General features: G+C 35.7%; 1 protein-coding gene across 3 annotated transcripts in view; it reads right to left on the reverse strand.

Annotated features, from left to right (window-relative positions):
- Positions 1-518: 518 nt before the first annotated feature.
- Positions 519-21,213, reverse strand: part of LOC131070236 (proline--tRNA ligase, cytoplasmic) — an 85,049-nt gene continuing 64,354 nt past the window's right edge. For 2 of the 3 annotated variants that reach the window (XM_058005742.2, XM_058005740.2), the window contains exons 13-15: positions 10,451-10,544; positions 990-1,064; positions 519-833 (exon numbers count right to left, since the gene is read on the reverse strand). In XM_058005742.2, coding sequence (XP_057861725.1) covers positions 1,000-1,064; positions 10,451-10,544 — 159 coding nt within the window. In that variant the 3' untranslated portion in view covers positions 519-833; positions 990-999. Of the gene's footprint in view, positions 834-983; positions 1,065-10,450; positions 10,545-21,213 lie in introns of all 3 variants that reach the window. The other variant, XM_058005741.2, reaches the window with a different exon arrangement.

The raw sequence follows: 21,213 nt of genomic DNA on the forward strand, positions 1-21,213 counted from the left end.
AATAGTCTAAAGATTAGGATTTTTTTTTTTTTTTAAATTAAGGATCAAAATCCCAAAAGATAATACACCAACTTTAGCATGCAAATATACAAATAATAATATATAGTAAAAATATAACCAAGACCAATTTAATATGTTAAAATATCTAATGATAAAATTCACATGTCAATAATGGATGACTTGAAATTAACAAAATAATTGCAAATTGGTGAATTGTAAGTAGAAATAAATTTCAAATTAAATTATTTTGCTACCATGACATAATTATAACACTATTCAATTTCATTCAAAACATTAATAGGGCTGACAATTTAACAAATTATTGCAATGATTATTTGTAAAATCAGCCAATAAAAAAAGCACAATAAGATCAAAATATGACATACAATACTAATCATGTCATTCAAGTCATTAATACAATTGACATTTGTTTTAAAAAAGAAAATTTTAAGTTTTGCCTTGATTGTTTCTAATATAAACTAATAAAAAGACAAAAAAAAATGATATTTTTACAATCATTTAAAATAGAAAATTAAATAATAATTATAGAAAAAAAATTCAAAATTTTTATTGTATAAGATGATTGGTTAAATTGATGAAAGAAATTGCCTTCACAAAAACAAATAATAACTACAAATTTGCTAGTATTATTACTCATTAAAATATCTAATTTAATTATTAAATCAATTTGAACCGCCGAATAATCATTTGCTTTTGTTGTACACCTCCATGTAGTTCAAACCACGGGTTTTTTCAACGCAAGCATCAAAGCACACCGTCATCATTAAAGGATTCTACGAGGAGCTCTTTAACCCTTCATATAAATTTTACCACTGAAATCAAAGGCAAGTACCAATATTAATTAATCACTAATACTTTATTAAAGAAAATTTAAATTAATTAAATACCTATAACACACTGATAAAATCGAACAATGCACATTTAATTCATTAATTAACGAGGTTCCAAATAGAGGCCATTACAGCAACCTGGTGTGAATCAATAACTCCGGCCCCAAAGTGCCCATTTTTTGGCCGGTTTTCCGGACGCAAAACAAACAGCTCCTACAAGATCAAAAGAATAATTAAATTTTTCATTGCCAAAAAAGGGCCAATATAACAAAAGTAATATCAAACCACTAACTTTCTACCATTAAGCTAGAAACAACAGAAAAAGGGTCCTGGAACGAAATTCAGCTTTGCAATTAATGTATATGGAAAAACTCTGACAATGCGTGCTAGTGACTGGCAAAGACCAGAAGTGTAGGAGGGGATAGAGAAGTGGGGAGGATGGTGGAGAGTGTGTAGCCAAGTAGCCAGCAAACATAAAAGCACAAAAAGAGGTTCACCATAAGCAGTAGGGCCAAGGCTCGTTTGATGAATTATGTCACCACTGATTGAAATTCAGTTTCTACTCTAATCTGTTTACAAAAATAATGTGCACAAACTAAGACCACGCACAATACAAACTAGAGCAAAGCAAGAAGTAAGCAAAAACCAACATGTAGTATACTAATTAAACTAGTTTGCAATTTGCAGCTTAAGCAATGAACATACAAAAACTAGGCTAAAATGATAGATGAAAGAAGCTTTCTACTTGCATAAAAAGGAGGCCTCATAACTAGCTCTACAAGAACCTATGCACCCTGACAAGACTTTTAGCAACTCTTTGTACCTTCTTCTATCAAGAAAGCAAAAAGACCACTGTAAATTAGGATGAACACCGCTGTACAATTTTGATTCCAATCAACTGCAGCTTTAATGGAGGTTTGTGATACATATGAGAGCAAAATAGTGCATTATGTAGCAGTACGTAGAAATTATAACAGAAGATAGATAATCTCATAAGGTAAAGCAATATTATGGAAAACTGGAGAGGCTAGATGATCATCTACAGCATCATGCGACAGCACCAAAATGTTTAGAATAATTCAGTTCCCAAAGAATATCTCAAATTTAGGAATTGACTCCAGAGGAGGGAAAGGAAATCTTCGCACTTACACTTCTTGAATTTTACTTTTCTCCCAGATATTGGAGCCAATTAACTCAAGGGGAGGAAGTGGAAACCTTTGCACTTACACTTCTTGGATTTTCCTTGTCTCCTTGGTATTGGAGCCATGTATCAGTTATCAAGGTGATTTGGCATTACTATAAGGTGATGCATTGGGATTTAAGAGGCGCTAGTAACAGGAGCATTCAAAGCATTTACAATACATAATTGTTAGCTCTGATGTCCAAGAATTCAACCATGGACAGAATATAGAATCCAACAATAAAGTATGATGTGAGATCAGACATGCCACTGTCAAAAGAACTGATGAATGTCCAAAGCTGTTTTTACCAATATTTGCTCGCATGAAAACTTAAGTTGGGGAAATCAATCCACTTTTAGACACTTTTCATGCTTTCCACTGATTTACCTATTCACCAAAATCTGAATACACCTCTGTACAAGTTATTTTTCATGAACTGCTTACTCATGCATCATATACATATCATGACCTGCTGCATTTGCACGTTCTTTTTTTCTTAATGTTTTTATTCCAATCTGTTTTCCCCATTCCTCTATTGAAACTTTCAGCATTATGAAATCAATTTGCAATTTGTTTCAAAAGCCAAAATAATTTTTTTGGCTCAAGTCTCACTATCATATTTAATGTTCAGGTGACAAATCAATGCTAATATTTTATTCCATTTATAAAATTTTAACAAAGTCAATTCCTTCTTGCTGTAAGAACATTTCTGCTAAATCATGTACGACCTAAGTCACAAGGTTCGAATTCGACAGCCATGAAATTCGGATGAAATTTGACAAGGGAAAAATTCGAAAAAAAAATCGGATAAAATTCGCCTTCTATAATTTTGTTTATTTTTAAATATATGTATACTTCTAAAAAATTATCAGAATAGCGACCCTTGTTGGAGAAAATCCGAGGGCAACCCAGCAGTTGCAGACACCCATGATCCAATAGATACAAAGCATATACAAAGAATACCCACGACCAGCTGAGTTGTGTTTAGAGGCGGATAGCAGTGCTTTATAGAGGAAATTCGATTAAATTCGAATTTTTTTTATAGAAGTTCGAAATTCGATTAAATTCGAACCTCATCCATGAAAATCACCATATCCTGTGACTTAGCTGATAAGTAATAACTTAAATACTAACAATGCCATTAAACGGATAGGTGAAATCTGGCATATTAAAGTTGGAAAAATCAGCAAAAATCAAGCAGAAATGATTGAACTCAATAGTCAACAATTGAAAAATTTCACTGTTTCATGATTAATCACAATTTTCAATTTTTTCCATAGTAACATGGAGTTTCTTGACAAAGGAACCAAGGGCCTAAGTTTGGCGACGGCAACAGGGACCAGCAAGAGGGGGCTGGCGCAAATACATACAGTAATTGAAAGATTAGTTATAAAAAGATGTTAAAGGAACAAGTATAAGATTTGTAAATGAAACACTGGCATACTATATAACGTTTAAACTAACAAACATTAAAAACATGACAATGATTGAATTGAAATTTTAACATTAACGATAGTGGGCAGAAACTTTGTGAGCAAACCAAGAATAAGTATAAGAATTGCAAATGAAATTTTGGCATGATCAGTGGAGCTTGAACTAATAAACATAAAAAACATGACAGTGATTGCATTAACAATAACAATGGTGGGTGGAGATTTGGGATCTTGGAGTAATGCCCCCTTGTGGGGATTTTGGGCGGCACCCCTTGTGGGGATTTCAGGCAGTGCCCCTTGTAGGGGATCTGGGGGCAAAAGCCCCCAACAGGGTCGAGGGGCAACCACAAATAAGTGTTAGAAATGTTGTCATTAATGTCAAAGGAACCACCTATCTTGAACTAGTTGGGTTTAATATAGAAGAAAATAAAATGGTGATTGGAAAAGAAAGTTTTAAGAAATATATACAGAATTAAGGCAGATCTCGGGCAGATCATGAGCAAGAATTATTGTAGCAGATTGTGTGAAGGAAGAATATGCGGACCTAAATAAAGAGAATATACAGTTTTGAAATGGAATAAAGTGAACAATGAAACATCGTTTATAAGGCAGAAAATAAGATCAAATCTAGAGCAGATCTTCAAGGGAGAATTGGAAGTCATATTTATCAGATATATTAGAGCAGGATATATCAAATAGTGAATAAAATTGCTCCATGTAGTGTATAAGATTTTCAAAAAGGTAACAATTTAAAGAGAAGAATGATGAAAAAAAACCTCACCAACTAAAAGGGAAAGGATTGTCATTGCAAATTCAGCATATTGTATTTACATTTAGAAATTCCACCTATGCTTAGTTTATTTAAATTATTTTAATAGCCATCCCTACACCATCCCCAAAATTTGAGGAAAAATTTATTACGAAAAGTAATTGGTAAAAACTTGATTGATATTATTTACAGAAGCCGAAGCTTATAAAGAATCAAATAATTACCAAAAAGGAGCAAGTTTTTAAAAAGAAACTGCTGATAGATCGGAAACACGATCTTACATAATTATTTACATAAAATAAATTACTGACCATTAATAAATTATATACTAAAGTATAATTCTAATACCCTCCCTTAATAGTCAATCTGTCAACAACACCAAACTGCCCCCTGAATTTAGCAAACTTATCTGGACTGAGAGACTTGGTGAGGATGTTTGCAGTCTAATCCGCAGTTGGAACATACTGCAACTGAACTGAGTCGTCTTCAACAAGCTTTCTGATGAAGTGACAGTGAGTTTCCACAAGCTTGGTTCTTTCATGGAAGGCGGTATTCTTGGCAAGTTTGCGCACTCCCTGATTATCACAGAACAAGGGAGTCGGACCTGCTTGAGATATCTGCTTATCCGCAAGCATTAGGCGAAGCCAAACTACCTCACACGCTGCCTTAACTACTCCTTGATACTCTGCTTCTGTCGAGGAGAGAGCCACTATCTACTGCTTTTTACTAGTCCATGTGACTGCACCAGATCCCAAACTAAACACATATCCAGATGTTGATTTCCTGTCATCAACCGAACCTGCCCAATCTGAATCTGTGAAACCACAGAGTCTAGGATCATGACTCCTAGTGTAAAGAAGTCCATAATCAGAGGTGCCCTTCACATAACGCAGCACAAGCTTCGCCGCTACCCAATGATCAGCCGTGGGGGCTATCATGAAGCGTAAAATGTAGCTCACTGTAAAACTGAGATCACGTCTAATGGAAGTGAGATAGATGAGACTACCCACTAGTTGCCTGAATTGTGTTTCAAACTTGGCTGATAACTTCAGTCCTATCTCCATAGGCGTGGAGGCAGGTTTAAAATCCTGCATTTGAAACCTGTCAAGCAAGTTCCTGGCATACTTAGACTGAGAAATAAAAATGCTACCATCAGTCTGCCAAACCTCAACACCTAAACAATAATGGAGAAGCCCCAAATCTGTCATATCAAATGCCTTGCACAAGTCTTGTTTGATTTCTGCAATCAAATGTGTTGAACTACCAGTAATGATCAAGTTATCTACATAGACAACAAGAAAGAGAACATCATCACCAGAGTGTTTGATATATAGATTACTGTCAGAAGGGCTACATTGAAAACCATGAGCAACCAAGTACTATCAACCTTGATGTACCATGCTCGAGGAGCCTGTTTGAGTCCATAGAATGCTTTCTTGAGTCTACAAACTTGACGTTCTTTGCCAACAACCTTGAAACCAGAAGGCTGCGTCATGTAGACTTCTTCCTGCAACTCACTGTTGAGGAAGGCACTATTAACATCCATCTGATGGACTTTCCATCCAAACTGAGCTGCAATAGCGAGAAGCAAACGAATGGTACTCATCTTGGCAATAGGAGCAAAAGTCTCCTCATAATCAATGCCCTCCCGCTGTGTGAATCCTCGAGCAACCAATCTGGCCTTGTATTTATCTAAGGTACCATATGCATGATACTTGACCTTATACACCCATTCGCAGCTAATGGGTTTCTTCCTTGGAGAAAGATCAGAAAGAACCCAGGTGTTGTTCTTCAGAAGGCTCTGGTATTCTGCATCCATTGCCTGTTCCCACTCTGGAATCCCTTTCGCCTATGTAAAGGTCTGAGGCTCATAAATACTATGAATGTTGGCCATGAGAGCAAAGTTAATTGTATTTTGCAGCTTGCCCTTATTTCTGGAAGATCTACCCTCAATGAGCTCATTAGGACGAAGATCACTAATGGTCTTAGCCCACCATTTAGGCCGGAGAGTAGAAGTCCCAACATCAGATGTAGGAGGAATAACTGGAACTGGAGGTGGAACGGGTCCTGGAATAGGTGGAAAATTAGCATCATCCGAAGGAAATTCACGTAGTGCATCATCAAAATTAGAATCTACATCATCCCTCCCATTAGGTGAACCAAATGGAAGACGGACACCCAAATCAAAAGCCTTCAAAGGCTGATCCTCAGAATATTGCTCAAACGAGGAAAGCTGAAAAGGTCCTCGTTCTTCATCAAAGACAACATCACTACTTAAGGTAAGACAATCAGTGTCTATATCGATCAGCCGGTAAGCCTTGTGGTTGTCACTGTATCCTGTAAACATAAGCTTCTGACTCTTGGAATCCAACTTGGAGCGCTTGGCATCTAGAATCCAGACATATGCTAAAGAGCCAAAAACTTTCAGATGACTGATCCTGGGTTTGCGACCAGTCCAGGCTTCCTCAGGAGTCTTCCCCTTAACAACATGAGTGGGAGACCTATTAAGGAGATAGACTGCAGTAAACACTGCTTCTGCCCAATACTTCTTAGGAACATTTATGTGTTTCAGCATAGACCTAGCCATTTCTGTAATGATGTGTTTGCGATGTTCTACAACACCGTTTTTCTTAGGGGTTTATGGTGTGATTAACTAACGTTTTATGCCATGTGTATTACAGAAAGTGGAGAAAGCAGTAGAACAAAACTCCCACCCATTATCAGACCTAAGAGTAATTATAGAACAACCAGACTTTTTTTCTACTAAATCCTTAAATTTCTAAAATACAGAAAACACATTTGATTTCTATCTAAGAAAGTACACCCACATTTTACGACTGAAATCATCAACAAAAAGTAAGAAATACCTACACCCAGTAACAGAAGGAGTATTCATTGGACCACATACATCAACGTGGACCAATTGTAGTACCTTAGACGCTCGCCATGAGTCACCATCCTTGAACGGTGTCCTGTACTGCTTCACAGCCTGACAAGCTTCACAAACTCGTTGATTCTTAGTTTGAATTTCAGGTAGGCCATGTACTAAATCTTCCCGAACAAGCTGAGCAAGGTAATTAATGTTCAGGTGACCATATCGTTGATGCCACAGATTGGTAATAAAGGATGATTTAGTTGTGAAAGCATGCTCAAGAGAATCACCCGTATCCACGAGTCGGTAAAGACCATGATCCTCAATGCCAAAAGCCACAGTAGTGCGTGTCGCACAATCAACAATCAAACACTTGTGTGCACTGAATATCACATCAAGCTAAGGAGAATGTCGCATGATCTGACCCATAGAGAGAAGGCTTAGTATCCTTGAACGGTGTCCTGTACTGCTTCACAGCCGGAAAAGCTTTACAAACTCGCTGATTCTTAGTTTGAATTTCAGGTAGGCCATGTACTAAATCTTCCCGAACAAGCTGAGCAAGGTGATTAATGTTCAGGTGACCATATCATTGATGCCATAGACTGGTAATAAAGGATGATTTAGTTCTGAAAGCATGCTCAAGAGAATCACCCGTATCCACAAGTCGATAAAGACCATGATCCTCAATGCCAAAAGCCACAGTAGTGCGTGTCACACAATCAACAATCGAACACTTGTGTGCACTGAATATCACATCAAGCTAAGGAGAATGTTGCATGATCTGACCCATAGAGAGAAGGTTTAGTTCCATGCCAGGAACGTAGTATACATTGAGGAATATGAGATTCCTCCCACCAGACTATATTTGAACGTTGCCCTTGCCGACAATGGTATACTCTTCACCTCCTCCAAAAATAACTGAATCAGTATAGGGAGAGAATTTTGTAAACCAATCACGCCTGTGAGTGAAATGCCGATAAGCACAAGAGTCTATATACCAGGCAGAAGATTTCACGTGGTCTGCAAGTCTTTTACCCATTAAGGCATAAAAGGAAGACTCTTTCTACTCTTTGTGCTCAGCGACATTGGCTTTAGGCCGAGACCCTCCCTGCTTCCTTTGTTCGGAAGCTATCCGATTGCGACAACCTTTGATCATATGGCCATATTTGTGACAATAATTGCACTGAACCTTTTTCTTCTTCGAACCTTTCTGAGACTAGCTGGAGCCCTTCTGCTGAGATGGCTGAGATGTCTGAGCTTTGCCTTTATCCTTGTGAAAGGATTTGGCTGCAAAGGCTTGCTCTGAGGAGGATGAAGTGGCACCACTACCAAATTGTTGTTTCCAACGATCCTGCTGCAAAAGTTTGGTGCACAACTCTGGAAATTTTAAATCAACATTCGTAGACGTAATGTTCAATCTCTATGAAGTGCTCGTAGGATTTTGGTAGACTCTTCAAGGTAATGACTACCATATCCTCTTCCTCCATTTTCCGACCAATAGCTTCGAGCTGATCTCGAATGTCCTTAATCTTTGTGAGATGCTCCTATAAGGATATGCGTTCATCCATCATGATGGAGAACAACTGGTTCTTCAAGAAGAACGCTCGGCTTTTGTCGGATGTCTCATGCAACTCCTTCAAATGCTTCCAATTTTTGAGGCTGATTTACCAAAAGGGATTTGAGGTAACTGGTCATCTGTGACAGAGACCTTAAGAAGCATGGCAACTTCTCGATTGCGATCATTAAACTTGTCCTGATCTGCGCTAGTTGCGAAAGGACGAGATTCTTTTCCCAAAACAAGGTCATCAAGGCGACAATATTCAAAAATAGTTAACATGCCCTACTTTCAAGTGTTATAATTTTTTCCATTAAATCACTGACTGCCTTCCAACGTTAAGTTGGTCAATGACACCATCTTGCACGTTTCCCAAAGCACAGAAAACGAGAAAATCTGAAAAGGCATAAAACTAGAGCAAAGGCACAACCAGGTACAAACTTCAAAAATGTGAAGTACAGCTGGCATGAATTTTGAGACAATTCCACATGCATAAAAAATAAGGCACAAAAAACGATGCACCTAGAAAAATCCAAAGGCAACCCAGTTCAGATCTCGAAAAACCCACCCACGAAGAATCTACAATTTAAATTTTATTCCAACCACAAAATTTGAGGGTTTTGATAAAACCCTAGTCAGCAGATCACAGCAAAAAATCGCAGGCTGCAAAGAAGAAATCTGTCACCGTTAAAGAAAAAATTTGCCAAAAATTTCCATCGAAAAAAAAACAGAGGCAACGCGAAATAAAAATCACGGGTTGTAGAAGAAAAGTCGTGAAATCGCGTTGTGCAAAAGAAAAAACACGAGCTTGCAAAGAGAAATCGCGAAAAAGAATTCCCGCCACCTCCAAAATGCGAGACCTAGACGGATACAAAGAAGGATACGTCGCGCAGATACAAAGAAGGATATTTCCACCCTCGTCGCGAGCTATAGGTTGCAAAATTGCGAATTTGAGAGTCGCAAACTAAGCAGAGGCCATCGCAAGTAAAATGGTATCGTGGAAGAAAGCCAGAGAGACACGAAATGAAGTCGTGTCACCTAGATAACTACCTACACCAGAAGATGCAAGGAAAATCGAAATGACTAGAAACCTAGAAGGGAATAAAACGACCCTTAGACAAATTCGAATTCTAAAAAATTTCTTCCAAAAAAGTTTGAAAAAAAATTTGACGAATTTTTTAATGCGTTTCCCAGTCTGATACCATATTACGAAAAGTAATTGGTAAAAACTTGATTGATATTATTTACACAAGCCGAAGCTTCTAAAGAATCAAAGAATTACAAAAAAGGAGCAAGTTTCTAAAAAGAAACTGCTGAAACGGAAACACGATCTTACCTAATTATTTACATAAAATACACTACTGACCATTAATAAATTATATACTAAAGTATTATTCTAATAAAAACTTCCATCCAAGAAACTGCATCCAAGCATCCATTCCTAGAAACTTCGACAACACTGGCACACAATCATATTCAAATCAAGGAAACAATTGTAGATCTTTTTCAATTAATTGCATTCATGTTGCAAGGTTGTATACCAACTCATTCTACTTTGGCCACAACAGTTGTTTTTTCTATATAAACACCTAAGGTCAACCTAAAGAGCTAATCTGATAGATTACTTTGGCTGAAAAATTTTCAGTTATTAAGATTCTCTTTATATTGTCTCAATAATAATGTAAACACTAGCCTTTTGACTATATGGTGTAAGATGTCAGTTGGAACACACACATACACATATTTTAACAAGGAAAATAATAAGGTACAAAAGATGACAGAAACAGACCTTCAGGCAGATCTGGTTGATCAAAAGGCATGCACAGAGTCTTAGCTGCTCCTGTTTCTCCTTTAGTTCTTGTTTTAACATCCTCCTCAACATCCTGAATAGCACAATATTTAAATTCCATTGAAAATGTCAATATTCAGGAGAACCAAATGAAAAAAACAACCCAAAAAAAGTCTAAATGGTGACAAGATCAAGCATAGAATAGTTATGAAATGCAAAACTTAAGCAATATACAATTTTGACTATGGTATATTGGACGATTCATAATGAGAAATGAACTATTTACAATGGCAAATCAATCTATCAAATGATATCTGTGTTAGAATATAATATTACATCTGAATACTTACACAATATTAAGCAATACTAATATTTTACTGTTACTGTTTATAGTTTGAATAGAGGTTGTTTGGTTGGTCAGGTGTTTGATCAGCTACATGTTTACTGACTATTTCATTTGTATATGATGCAAACTACTTTCAATAATAAAACTGCACATTGCTTCTCCCAATTTTATTATGTTATCACAGTAGTAAACATTTCAGTGCCTCTGCATTACCAAGGTTTCATTTCACTGCCCTGTGATACAAAGGAGATTAAATGTACACGGAGTATTATCTTGTAAAGAAGCCCAAAGTCAGACACTGCCATAAAGTAAGTTTGAATGCTGCTGCAGACTGAAGAACGCAGGAAGCCCAACACAGGCTGCAGCCCAAAGGTGAAATGCCTACACAGAAAATAGAAATGCCTACATGATGAAGCACATTGCTGATCTTCCATTCACAAATTAGAGGTGACCATTGTGTGTTAGACAAAGAACATACTACAGTTCTGGACAAGACAAACGACCTATTACTGAAAGCCCCTCTCAAGAGTGTTATTGAATGGCATTATGGATAATCCTACAGAGACATCTGTTTCAATGTGTTGTACCTAAGCATATCATGTAAACAAATCATGAATACCAAAGTCTGAAAAATTAAAATTTTCTTTCAGAATAATGATTAAAGGTGCTCCATTTTCTTATTCCATCTCACTTTTCTAAAGTGTTGGTACCAATGGGATGTTTTACCTAGCTGGATCACCATCTAGGTTCTATTCACACTAGTTACTTAAGTTTATGTCACAAGTCATAAGGTTAAGTGTAATGTCCCCTATTTGTAGGCTGTCAATTCCCAAGAGCAACATCTATGTTACTACCTTCTATCATGATTACTTAAGCATAACTAACTAATTCTCTATAATATAACTTATGATGCCATTAAAACCATGCCTAAATCCAAACCAATCTGACCCCATTCCCAGAAGAGGGCTTGGCTGCCTAGGGCGCTTGACACAACCTCTTTAAGGTAGCCCAGATTACCGAACTCAGTCCATTCACCCTTGGGGCCTGCAGCCCAGATTTCAGGAGGAATCTTTCACCCTTGGAGCTTTCTATCGGATGGTTTTACTCCACCCTTCCCTAGCAGCACCCATCTCCCTTGAGGAATAGAAAATACAGAACTGATTATGATTTAGACGGTTTAAAGTCATTCTTATTTATGTTTCAGAAATTATCAATTTATTTGTTTATCTTATTATCTATTTATTCTTCAACCATGGATTAACTCTTTATTTAATATTTGATTTGATTTAAATCGTAAACTTGTTCTTTGATTTTATATATATATATATATATATATGATCAGTATTTATATTCTCCTTTAACTTCATACAGATTACTAACTGTTCCATTTGTATATATGATCAGTATTTATATTCTCCTTTAACTTCATACAGATTACTAACTGTTCCATTTGCATATATATATATATATATATATACTTAATGTATATCATAATCTTAAAATTATACAAATACAGGGAAATACAGAAATATTATTATATTTGCTATTGTAGTTACTAATGCTGGGTAATATTCTACATACCCGTGAGAGCAGAACGAAGTCACTGTTTACGTGCTTCTTTCTTTTTCTGTCTCCTTGCCATCTCCTTGTAATCTCCGCATTACCCCCATCTTTAAAACTGCTTTATGCATATTCATATACCTACATGGAACAATACGTCTTTTTCTGAAAAGTAATATTCATTAGTTTGTGACACTTAAAAGCTATTTGTTCCACCGTAGCTTCATAATGTTTAAGTTCCATCGTGGCTTTTCAAAGTCTAATTTTCATCGTGGCTTTTCAAAGTCTAAGCCCATGACTTTCTAACCGTGGCTATTCATATTAATATTGCAACCATTATGAGTATAAAGTAAATCGTGACTTTTCTTCAACAATTTGTTATTAACAATTCGTGGTATTAAACAATGCTTGGCTTTTGACTTTAGTCTTGTGCAAACTTATTAATATTATAATCATTAATATTTATAATATTGATAATGATTAATATTATAATATCTCATTTACATTTATAATATCTTGTTATTATATAATATCTTATTAACATTTATTTTTTTCTTTCTTTCTGATCACTACATTTGATATACACAGATCTTTTATATCACCACCTTTAGTCATCGTCTTAGATTGCTTCATAAATATAATCGCTGATCCTCTACAATTTTCTTAATTACATAATCATTGTCTCTTCTTCATTATCGCTGATTTATCCTTCCATTGAATCATTGCTACACATACTTAATTGCTTATTATTCTTCATAATCGTTGCTTTCTCTTGTAGTCACTATCATATATCGAATACCATGTAATCGTTGTCATATATTATAGGCTTATTCACTGCTCCTTATTCACTAAGGTATGTATATTGATAATGGCATTTGATCAAATTCTCAAAGAGGGGACATGACATTAAGACACATGTCAAGACCCTAGGTCTCACCTTTGACTATATAACCAAAGGGGTCCTCTTTGTATTCTTAATCAATCATCCCAAATCAATTATATTTATACTCTATCATTTTTACATCCTTTGATAATAGCATTATTCTTTCATATTTGATCTCTCTTGTGCTTCATCGAAGCTCCTAGATCTTGTGTGGCTACATTTTTACAAAAACTTGCATGTATAGAGCATTTTGTACCAACTCTTATATGGTATAAATGCACTAGAAGAGTTCCAATGTTCTTGGTGAGCTCAGTTCTCAGTTGCAATGAGTTTCAACAGCTGCTATTTATAGTAAGTGCTTCCATGGCACTAATCTTTCTAGGTTTTTTTGGGTTTGTTTCTTTGGTTCTCAGAGAATACTACTATTTATAGTAAGTGCTTGCATGGCACTGATCTTTCTCGGTTTTTTTGGGTTTGTTCACTTTCATCCTTGGAGAATACTGCTATTTATAGTAAGTGTTTGCATGGCACTAACCTTTCTAGATTTTTCTGATTTTGTTCTCTTTGGTCCTCAAAGAATACTGCTATTTATAGTAAATGCTTGCATGGCACCAATCTTTCTATAATTTTTTGAATTTGTTCTCTTTGGTCCTCAAGGAATACTACTATTTAGTGTAAGTGCTTGCATGGCACCAATCTTTTTGGGTTTCTTATCTTTGGTTCTCGAAAAACATTGCTATTTATAGTAGGTGCTCGTGTCGGCATATGTTACCATCTTCCAACTTCAGTTATGTTCCGGCACAATTGGGTTCCTATTTCCAGAGTCTTAGCAAGTTTCATAAGGAGATAGATATTATTTCAATATTTATACTAAAGTTATTAAAATGACTTTAAATTATTCACTTTAGTGTTAAATAATAAAGTGCTAAGTATTGATCCCAAAGTTCGACGCCTAGTTTGTAGGGGAAATATAACTTAAGTTGTTTTAAAAGCTTATTGAGAACTTTTTTGAGGGAAATTAAATATTTAAATTCTTTTGGAATGAACAAAAGAATTTCTTTTGGGAGTTGTTAAGAACAAAAAAACCTCTTCAATTTGCTGGTTTCAGTGATGAGAGATCCACCCTAACTGGATTTGGTATTTCATTAAGGAAATACATTAGGTTTCAAAGAATTTGGTGATTCAGGTCTTCAGAAGGATGAAATCTTCATGGGTTTTTAACTTTTTAATGATTGTTGAGACCCATATTATGATAAAAAAAAATTAGTGTTTATGGCATTGTTTTTTGGTGTGCTTGTGTAATGTCCCCTTCCTAATATAACTAGAATTCACCCTAGAATCATAATTGCAACAAATTAGGGTTAGGGTTACATCTTAACCAAGTAAATATTTGTTTAGATAATGTGATCATAGATTTGAATCTTGCAATCATAACATAAGCAACATACACAAATACATAAATACGTACATACACACACACACACACACACATATTAAATCATTAGGGTTAGACAAGATCACATCATATTCATTTATTATCAATAATATTATACAAGCATATTAGGGTTTGGAGGAAGAGACATGATGGGTCTGCCCGAAGTCATTTCTACACTAAGCCCAAGAGCAAAGTGAATGCCAAAGCCCTCTTGGCCTCACTGGGCAGTCAATAAGGACATATACCGAGGTGGCCTACTTAGTGGCTTGCTTGTAACTCCTTTCCCCATCAATGTCTCATCTCCCTAAAGACAAGTGCCATCTTGCGAAGTTGGGAAGAGGTCATACACTTAAGCATTATCTATTATGCATAAGCAACAAGTGATTGTAAGAAGGATAGTGCTGAGGAAAGAAAATCTGATATAGTATTAGTCTGTCGTATTCTGCCTGATCTGAAAATGAATTCACTTTGGTTTGTATGTTGTTCAACCTCTATGAGTCGATCCTAGACTGAAGTGTTGTTATGTTGAATGCTTCAATCTTCCTTGGCAGATATATTTATTTACTGACTGTGCTTGGAATCTGATTCTGCTTGAGAGATTCAATGATGATCCCCTTCCATTAATTGATTACTCTTTTTATACCTTCATATCTCATTGAGAAGACACATCTCTTTGGAAAGAGATATCCATTCAAATGGGTCATGTGTCCTCGTTGCTGTCTTATTATTCAAATTAGATCTGCATTTATGATTATTCATTACAATGCTTATTTTCTATTCCCCAAGTTGATCTCCCATTGATGTATTCCTCAAGTGAAATCGTCTCCCCTTTATATCTTCCCATGTGAGGGAGAGTCACACCTCTTCATCATACCTGCCCTTTGCAAGGGTCACAACCTTTGAAAATTATCACCCTTTGAAAGAGTTACAACCCTTCATTACTGCCCATTCCTTTCTACTTCCATTAATCCCTCCTTGTTTCACTGTTTCACATGCTCCCTTCTTTCTTCTTCCTATCCCCCATCCTCCATTCAAATGAGGTTCTCTTCTCCCTTTTATATCTCATGTTTGAGGGAGTCACAACTTTTCATTTCATGCCTTTTGACCATTCATTAAACTTAATTATATTTTTATTTTTAATTTTTATATTTTTATTTTAATCTTATTTTTATTCTTTTGCATTCTAATTGTATTATTATTATATATAATTAAATCCTATTCAAAGAGGGGACATTACAGTTTGATTTTAGTTTGCAGGGTTATGTTGCTGGTCAAACCCTTGTTTTCAAGCCAGTTTGTACGCCTACAATCTTGATGCCCTAATTGGTGGGCTGACCCCATGTTTATGGGTATTGCTTCAAACAATTCTACTATGCTGGATGACCACTTCCCATGAGAATTTGTGAGAATTCGTCATAGTTAAAACTAAAAGTCTCGAAATCAGAATGGACTCGCAAGCTTATTTTTTAGTCGAACTTGAACTTGGCACCCAAACTTGGCAAAAATTTGGCAAAGACTCTACAAATTGAAAATCCTAAGAAATTCAAAGATTTTTAAGTATTTAAAACTTGTTTAATGCACCCTTTAATAAATAAACCTTAAAGACACAATAACATCATCAAATAGAAGCTAATTTGATCACAGACACAAGTATACATCGATCACTTAAATATAAATGCAAATTGTCACTAAAGGAAATATCAATCTTAGATATATAAATATTGTCAAATGTATACAAAACTCATGGAATACGAAATCCATGGCATCAAAACAAATACCAAAACTAAAATTATAAAACTATGGCTCAAAGGAGGTTGCATTACTCATCCCAACATCACGACAAGTCATGTGTTGGCGTCTAAGATGGATCCTAGATGATGATGAAGCCATGATATTTGCTCGTGTCTCAATGACTGGTGTGTATATTCAAGTGAAGAATCTATTAGTATTTTTTTTTAAGCCTTAAATACTACATGTTTTTTTGTCAAGCTCATTAACAAAGAAGACTGGATTAGTAAAAAGATAAATGGTTATGTTCAATTTTTATTTTAGCTAGGATACTAATAACGGGCTTCTACTCTATGCAAAGCATGATTGATACATTTTGCATTGTGAAAATGGCATTTCTTGCCAACTATGACTTAGCTTGTATTCAACAGTACAAGGATTGTCGCATGCCAACTTTGCCTATGGTGGTCTTTGTATACTAAACAAGTCGTCCAATATATGAAACAAGATAATCTTGATTGTGGCTTTGATTGTGAATATGCAGAGATTTGCAACAAGGGATATGTATTTTGTAAAATTTTATAATCATGATTCATCATTGGCCTATTACTTGCTTAGACTTATAGTTTGATGGGGGTTCGCGGGCTACACCAAAACAAGGTTGATGGTAGAAACTCTCATGGGGGTCTGGAGACAATGCTCCCAACAGAGTCGTCGAAGGACACCACCCCCAACAGGGGTCTCGAGGTAGCACCACCAGTGGAGTCAACGGACGATGCCCCTCACAGGGTCCACAAGCAATGCCCTTGCCACCAAGCCCATATGAAAACCTTCAAAACCACACAAACCTTCATGGCACACACCATTTTCATATTCTTTTTTAAATCCTACATGGGCATGTCATAAACCAGAAAAACATTGAAATTTTGTTTTATTTTTTAAATAAATTAAATTGACCAGATCCTAGGCCCAAACTTGCCAGGACTCGACAAGTTTGGGTTGTTGATGTTTGTAGCTTCAGTTGGCGTCCTTCAGGCAGCCGACTACAATTAAATATTTATATTAAGGGGGGCCGACTTTGTGAAAGTCCGGCACCCTTGGGAAAGGATATAAGTTTTTATTATTGAGGGCCGACCCTTTGTGAAAGGGTGCCTCACTCATATATATACAAGATAAAATATTACAAGGGTAGATCAAATAAAAAAATAGTAGAGCAGTCTGCATACCGCAAGCAGGTCTTTACATAGGCACAGTGCTCAGGGGAGACGATAACAGTATATCGTCTATGGTTGGGAAGGCAACAGATCTGAATCGTTGCCTGTGGATAGACGAGCACCCCATCAACATTTCTGATCATAAAAACAACATGGGTGAGTGTCCACACTCAGTAAGTTTGGGAAAGACTCGACCAAGTCCGAGGCCAAGTTTCCCAAACTCAGCCAGCGTGGCTCGCCTTAGACACTGAATCTTGTTACCATGGTTTCGATTAAGTTCGGATCCACTTTCTATCACAGATACTTTCGGTTGTGTTGGTAAGGGTTTCATGTATAGCCGTCTTGTTGGGGTTACTAAAATCAGAATTGGTAGTGCTGCTGTTGTAATTTCAGACCTGCACAAGCTTATTTCGGACTTTTTTGGGAGTGACAAATCAGTTGGAGACTTTACTCCTATGTTGGTCATTATATGGTTATTGCCTTGGAGTGTTTGGAAGTAGCTGACGGTACTCAAGCAAATTTCAGACCTGTTTCTTTCTACTCAGTGGTTCAGACCTTAACGATTTGTTCATGATGCTTATATGAGGTATTTCATGTACTTGTTTATGTCTATTTCAATCATATGAAATGACTATATGCCTGCAAATAACATTTCAATTGAAAAGTTGATGTAATCAGAACTTGCAAGATTCAAATGACATAATATTTATTACAGCAGTGACCTATTCCATAGATTTTTGGTGCTGGTATCAACATTGGTATGTTTGGCATGCAAAAAAATTAATTGTGTTTTTTTTTTTTGAAATTTCAAAAAAAAAAAAAAAGATAAAATATATATTATGTATACCTACAGCCCATAGAAACAACAATCGGGAATAAAATGCGATTTTTCCGATTAATCGGGGATCGGATGGAATGCCGATCAATTCCCCAAAATCGCGCCTAATAATCGTTGACCGTTGAAAACGATTTTCAACAATTATTTACCGATTAAATCGTGGAAAATCGCGCGATTAATCGCGATCAAACGTCGTGCGAAAAAAAACCCCTAAACCGCCAAAAAAGGGCGCGAAAAATCATCCGTTTTTTTCTTTATAACCGTTTCGCGCTGCAGGTTTTCCATATCTCGCCCGATAACTTGCAGGCTGAGAGTGCGGTGTAGGGTTTGCAGGCTGAGAGTGCGATAGTTTGCAGATAGAATGTGAGTGGAAAACTTCCACTCAGAGCAGGTTTGCAGATAGAATCAGAGTACGAGCTGATTGCTGAGAGTGCGATAGTTTGCACTTTGCAGGTTTGCAGATAGAATCAGAGCACGAGCTGCTGCGAGTGGAACACTTCCAGGTATTTGCGCTCATGACCTGTGTAGGCATCTTAACTTTTGAACATTTTACTGATAATATTTAATATGACTGTAAATATTATCAGTAAAATGTAAATATTAAATATTACTAATTTTACTAATAATATTTACAGTCATTACAAATATTTTCAGATTTTTAGTAATGACTGTAAATATTATCAGTAAAATTAGTAATATTTAATATTTACATTTTATTGATAATATTTACGTAAATATTATCAGTAAAATGTAAATATTAAATATTACTAATTTTACTGATAATATTTACAGTCATTACAAATATTTTCAGATTTTTAGTAATGACTGTAAATATTATCAGTAAAATTAGTAATATTTAATATTTACATTTTACTGATAATATTTAAGTCATATTAAATAATTAATATGACTGTAATTATTAGTAATTGCTAAAATGTAAATATTTACAGTCATATTAATTATTTACAGTCATATTAAATATTATGACAGTAAATATTATATATGTAGATATTACTAATAATAATGTTTGTAAATATTATCAGTAAAATGTAAATAAGCATAAATACAATTATTAGTAATTTTAGATTTTTAGATTTTTAGTAATAAGCGTAAATATTTTGTTTGTAATTATTCGTAATTTTAGATTTTTTTTTTAATTAAACAGTTAAATATTTACTAATTTGTGTTTGGTATTTACTGTTAAATATGTAATTTGATTGTGTGTTACTGTTAATTATTAGTAAAATTTGTATTTCATTTTCATTTACAGTAACATTAAATTCATTTTTTGTTCAATATTCTTAGCTTTTAATATATGAAAATGTCATTTTCATTTAATATATACAGCCTATCATAGATTCAGAATGTCATTTTCTTTGAAGTTATTAACATTTAATATACAAAAAAATGCAAATTTTAATATAAATGTTCAGTTTTCATGATGAATGTCCAGCGTTAATGTACACAAACCCAACCCTAGATCCCTCAAAATTTAAAAACTAAGTGTAATGCTTTTGCAAAACTGATTCTTGATCACAATGCCACGCCAAAAAGACTTTGCATGGACACATTGCACAGCAATTCCTAGTAGCACAAAGGTCAAGTGCAATTGGTGTCAAGATGAGATCAGTGGTGGAATTTATCGTTTCAAATGGCATTTGTCAAAAGAACAAGGAAATAACACCGAGATATGCAAAAAATGCCCTGCAGATGTCTCGTATCAGGCAAAGAAATCTCTTGAAGGGATTGCTAAGAATAAGGCCAAAAAGGCAAGAATTGGGGTTGAACTAGGTTCTACTTCTACAAATCCTAGGATGCACGATTTGGGTGAGGATGGTGAAGATGAGAGTTTCAGGGAATCTGGGTCGACAAATAATTCTATAGCACGTGGACCAAACACAGGTGGAGGAAACACTAATGCTTTCTTCCAACCTCGTACCACACCAAGATCACAAACCACTTTGGAGAGTACAGGATGGAGGAAAACTGTCACTAAACAAGCAAAGAAGGCAATTGCTAATTATTGGTACTCCTCTCACACGGCATTCCATGCTTCCAGAAATCCATATTGGCAACCCATGGTAGATGCTATTGCAGCTGTAGGTCCTGGGTTTCAAGCCCCATCTTGTGAATCATTGAGGGTTGGTATGCTGAAAGATGCAGTAGAGGATGTTCAAGATGTTGTTAAACAACATCGATTGCAGTGGGCTAGAACTGGTTGCAGCATCATGTCACATGGTTGGACAAATAGAAGGAACCGAACTCTCATTAACTTCCTTGTCTCTTGTGAAATTGGCACTGTTTTTTTGAAATCTGTGGATGCATCTAATGTGATGAAATCCACAAATGCATTGTTTGAGATGTATGACGTGGTAGTTACAGATGTAGGGCCACAAAATGTGGTTCAATTTATCACAGACAATGCTGCTGCTTGTGTTGCTGCAGGGAGACTTCTGACAGATAAATATCCTTCCATGTTTTTTACACCATGTGCAGCACATTGCCTTGATCTAACCCTAGAGGACATTGGAAAAATTGAATGGGTTAAGGAAGCATTTCAGAAAGCTCACAAGGTTACCAAATTTGTTTATAATCACACAAGGGTTTTGGCTATAATGCGCTCTTTCACAAGAGGCAAGGAGCTAGTTCGACCAGGAGTGACAAGATTTGCAACATATTTCCTTGCATTACAAACATTATGTGAACAAAAAGGTAATTTGAGGCGAATGTTTGTTTCAGCTGAGTGGATGGAGTCTGGT

This window comes from Cryptomeria japonica, chromosome 2 (assembly GCF_030272615.1).
Source record: "Cryptomeria japonica chromosome 2, Sugi_1.0, whole genome shotgun sequence".
NCBI classification, from domain to species: domain Eukaryota; kingdom Viridiplantae; phylum Streptophyta; class Pinopsida; order Cupressales; family Cupressaceae; genus Cryptomeria; species Cryptomeria japonica.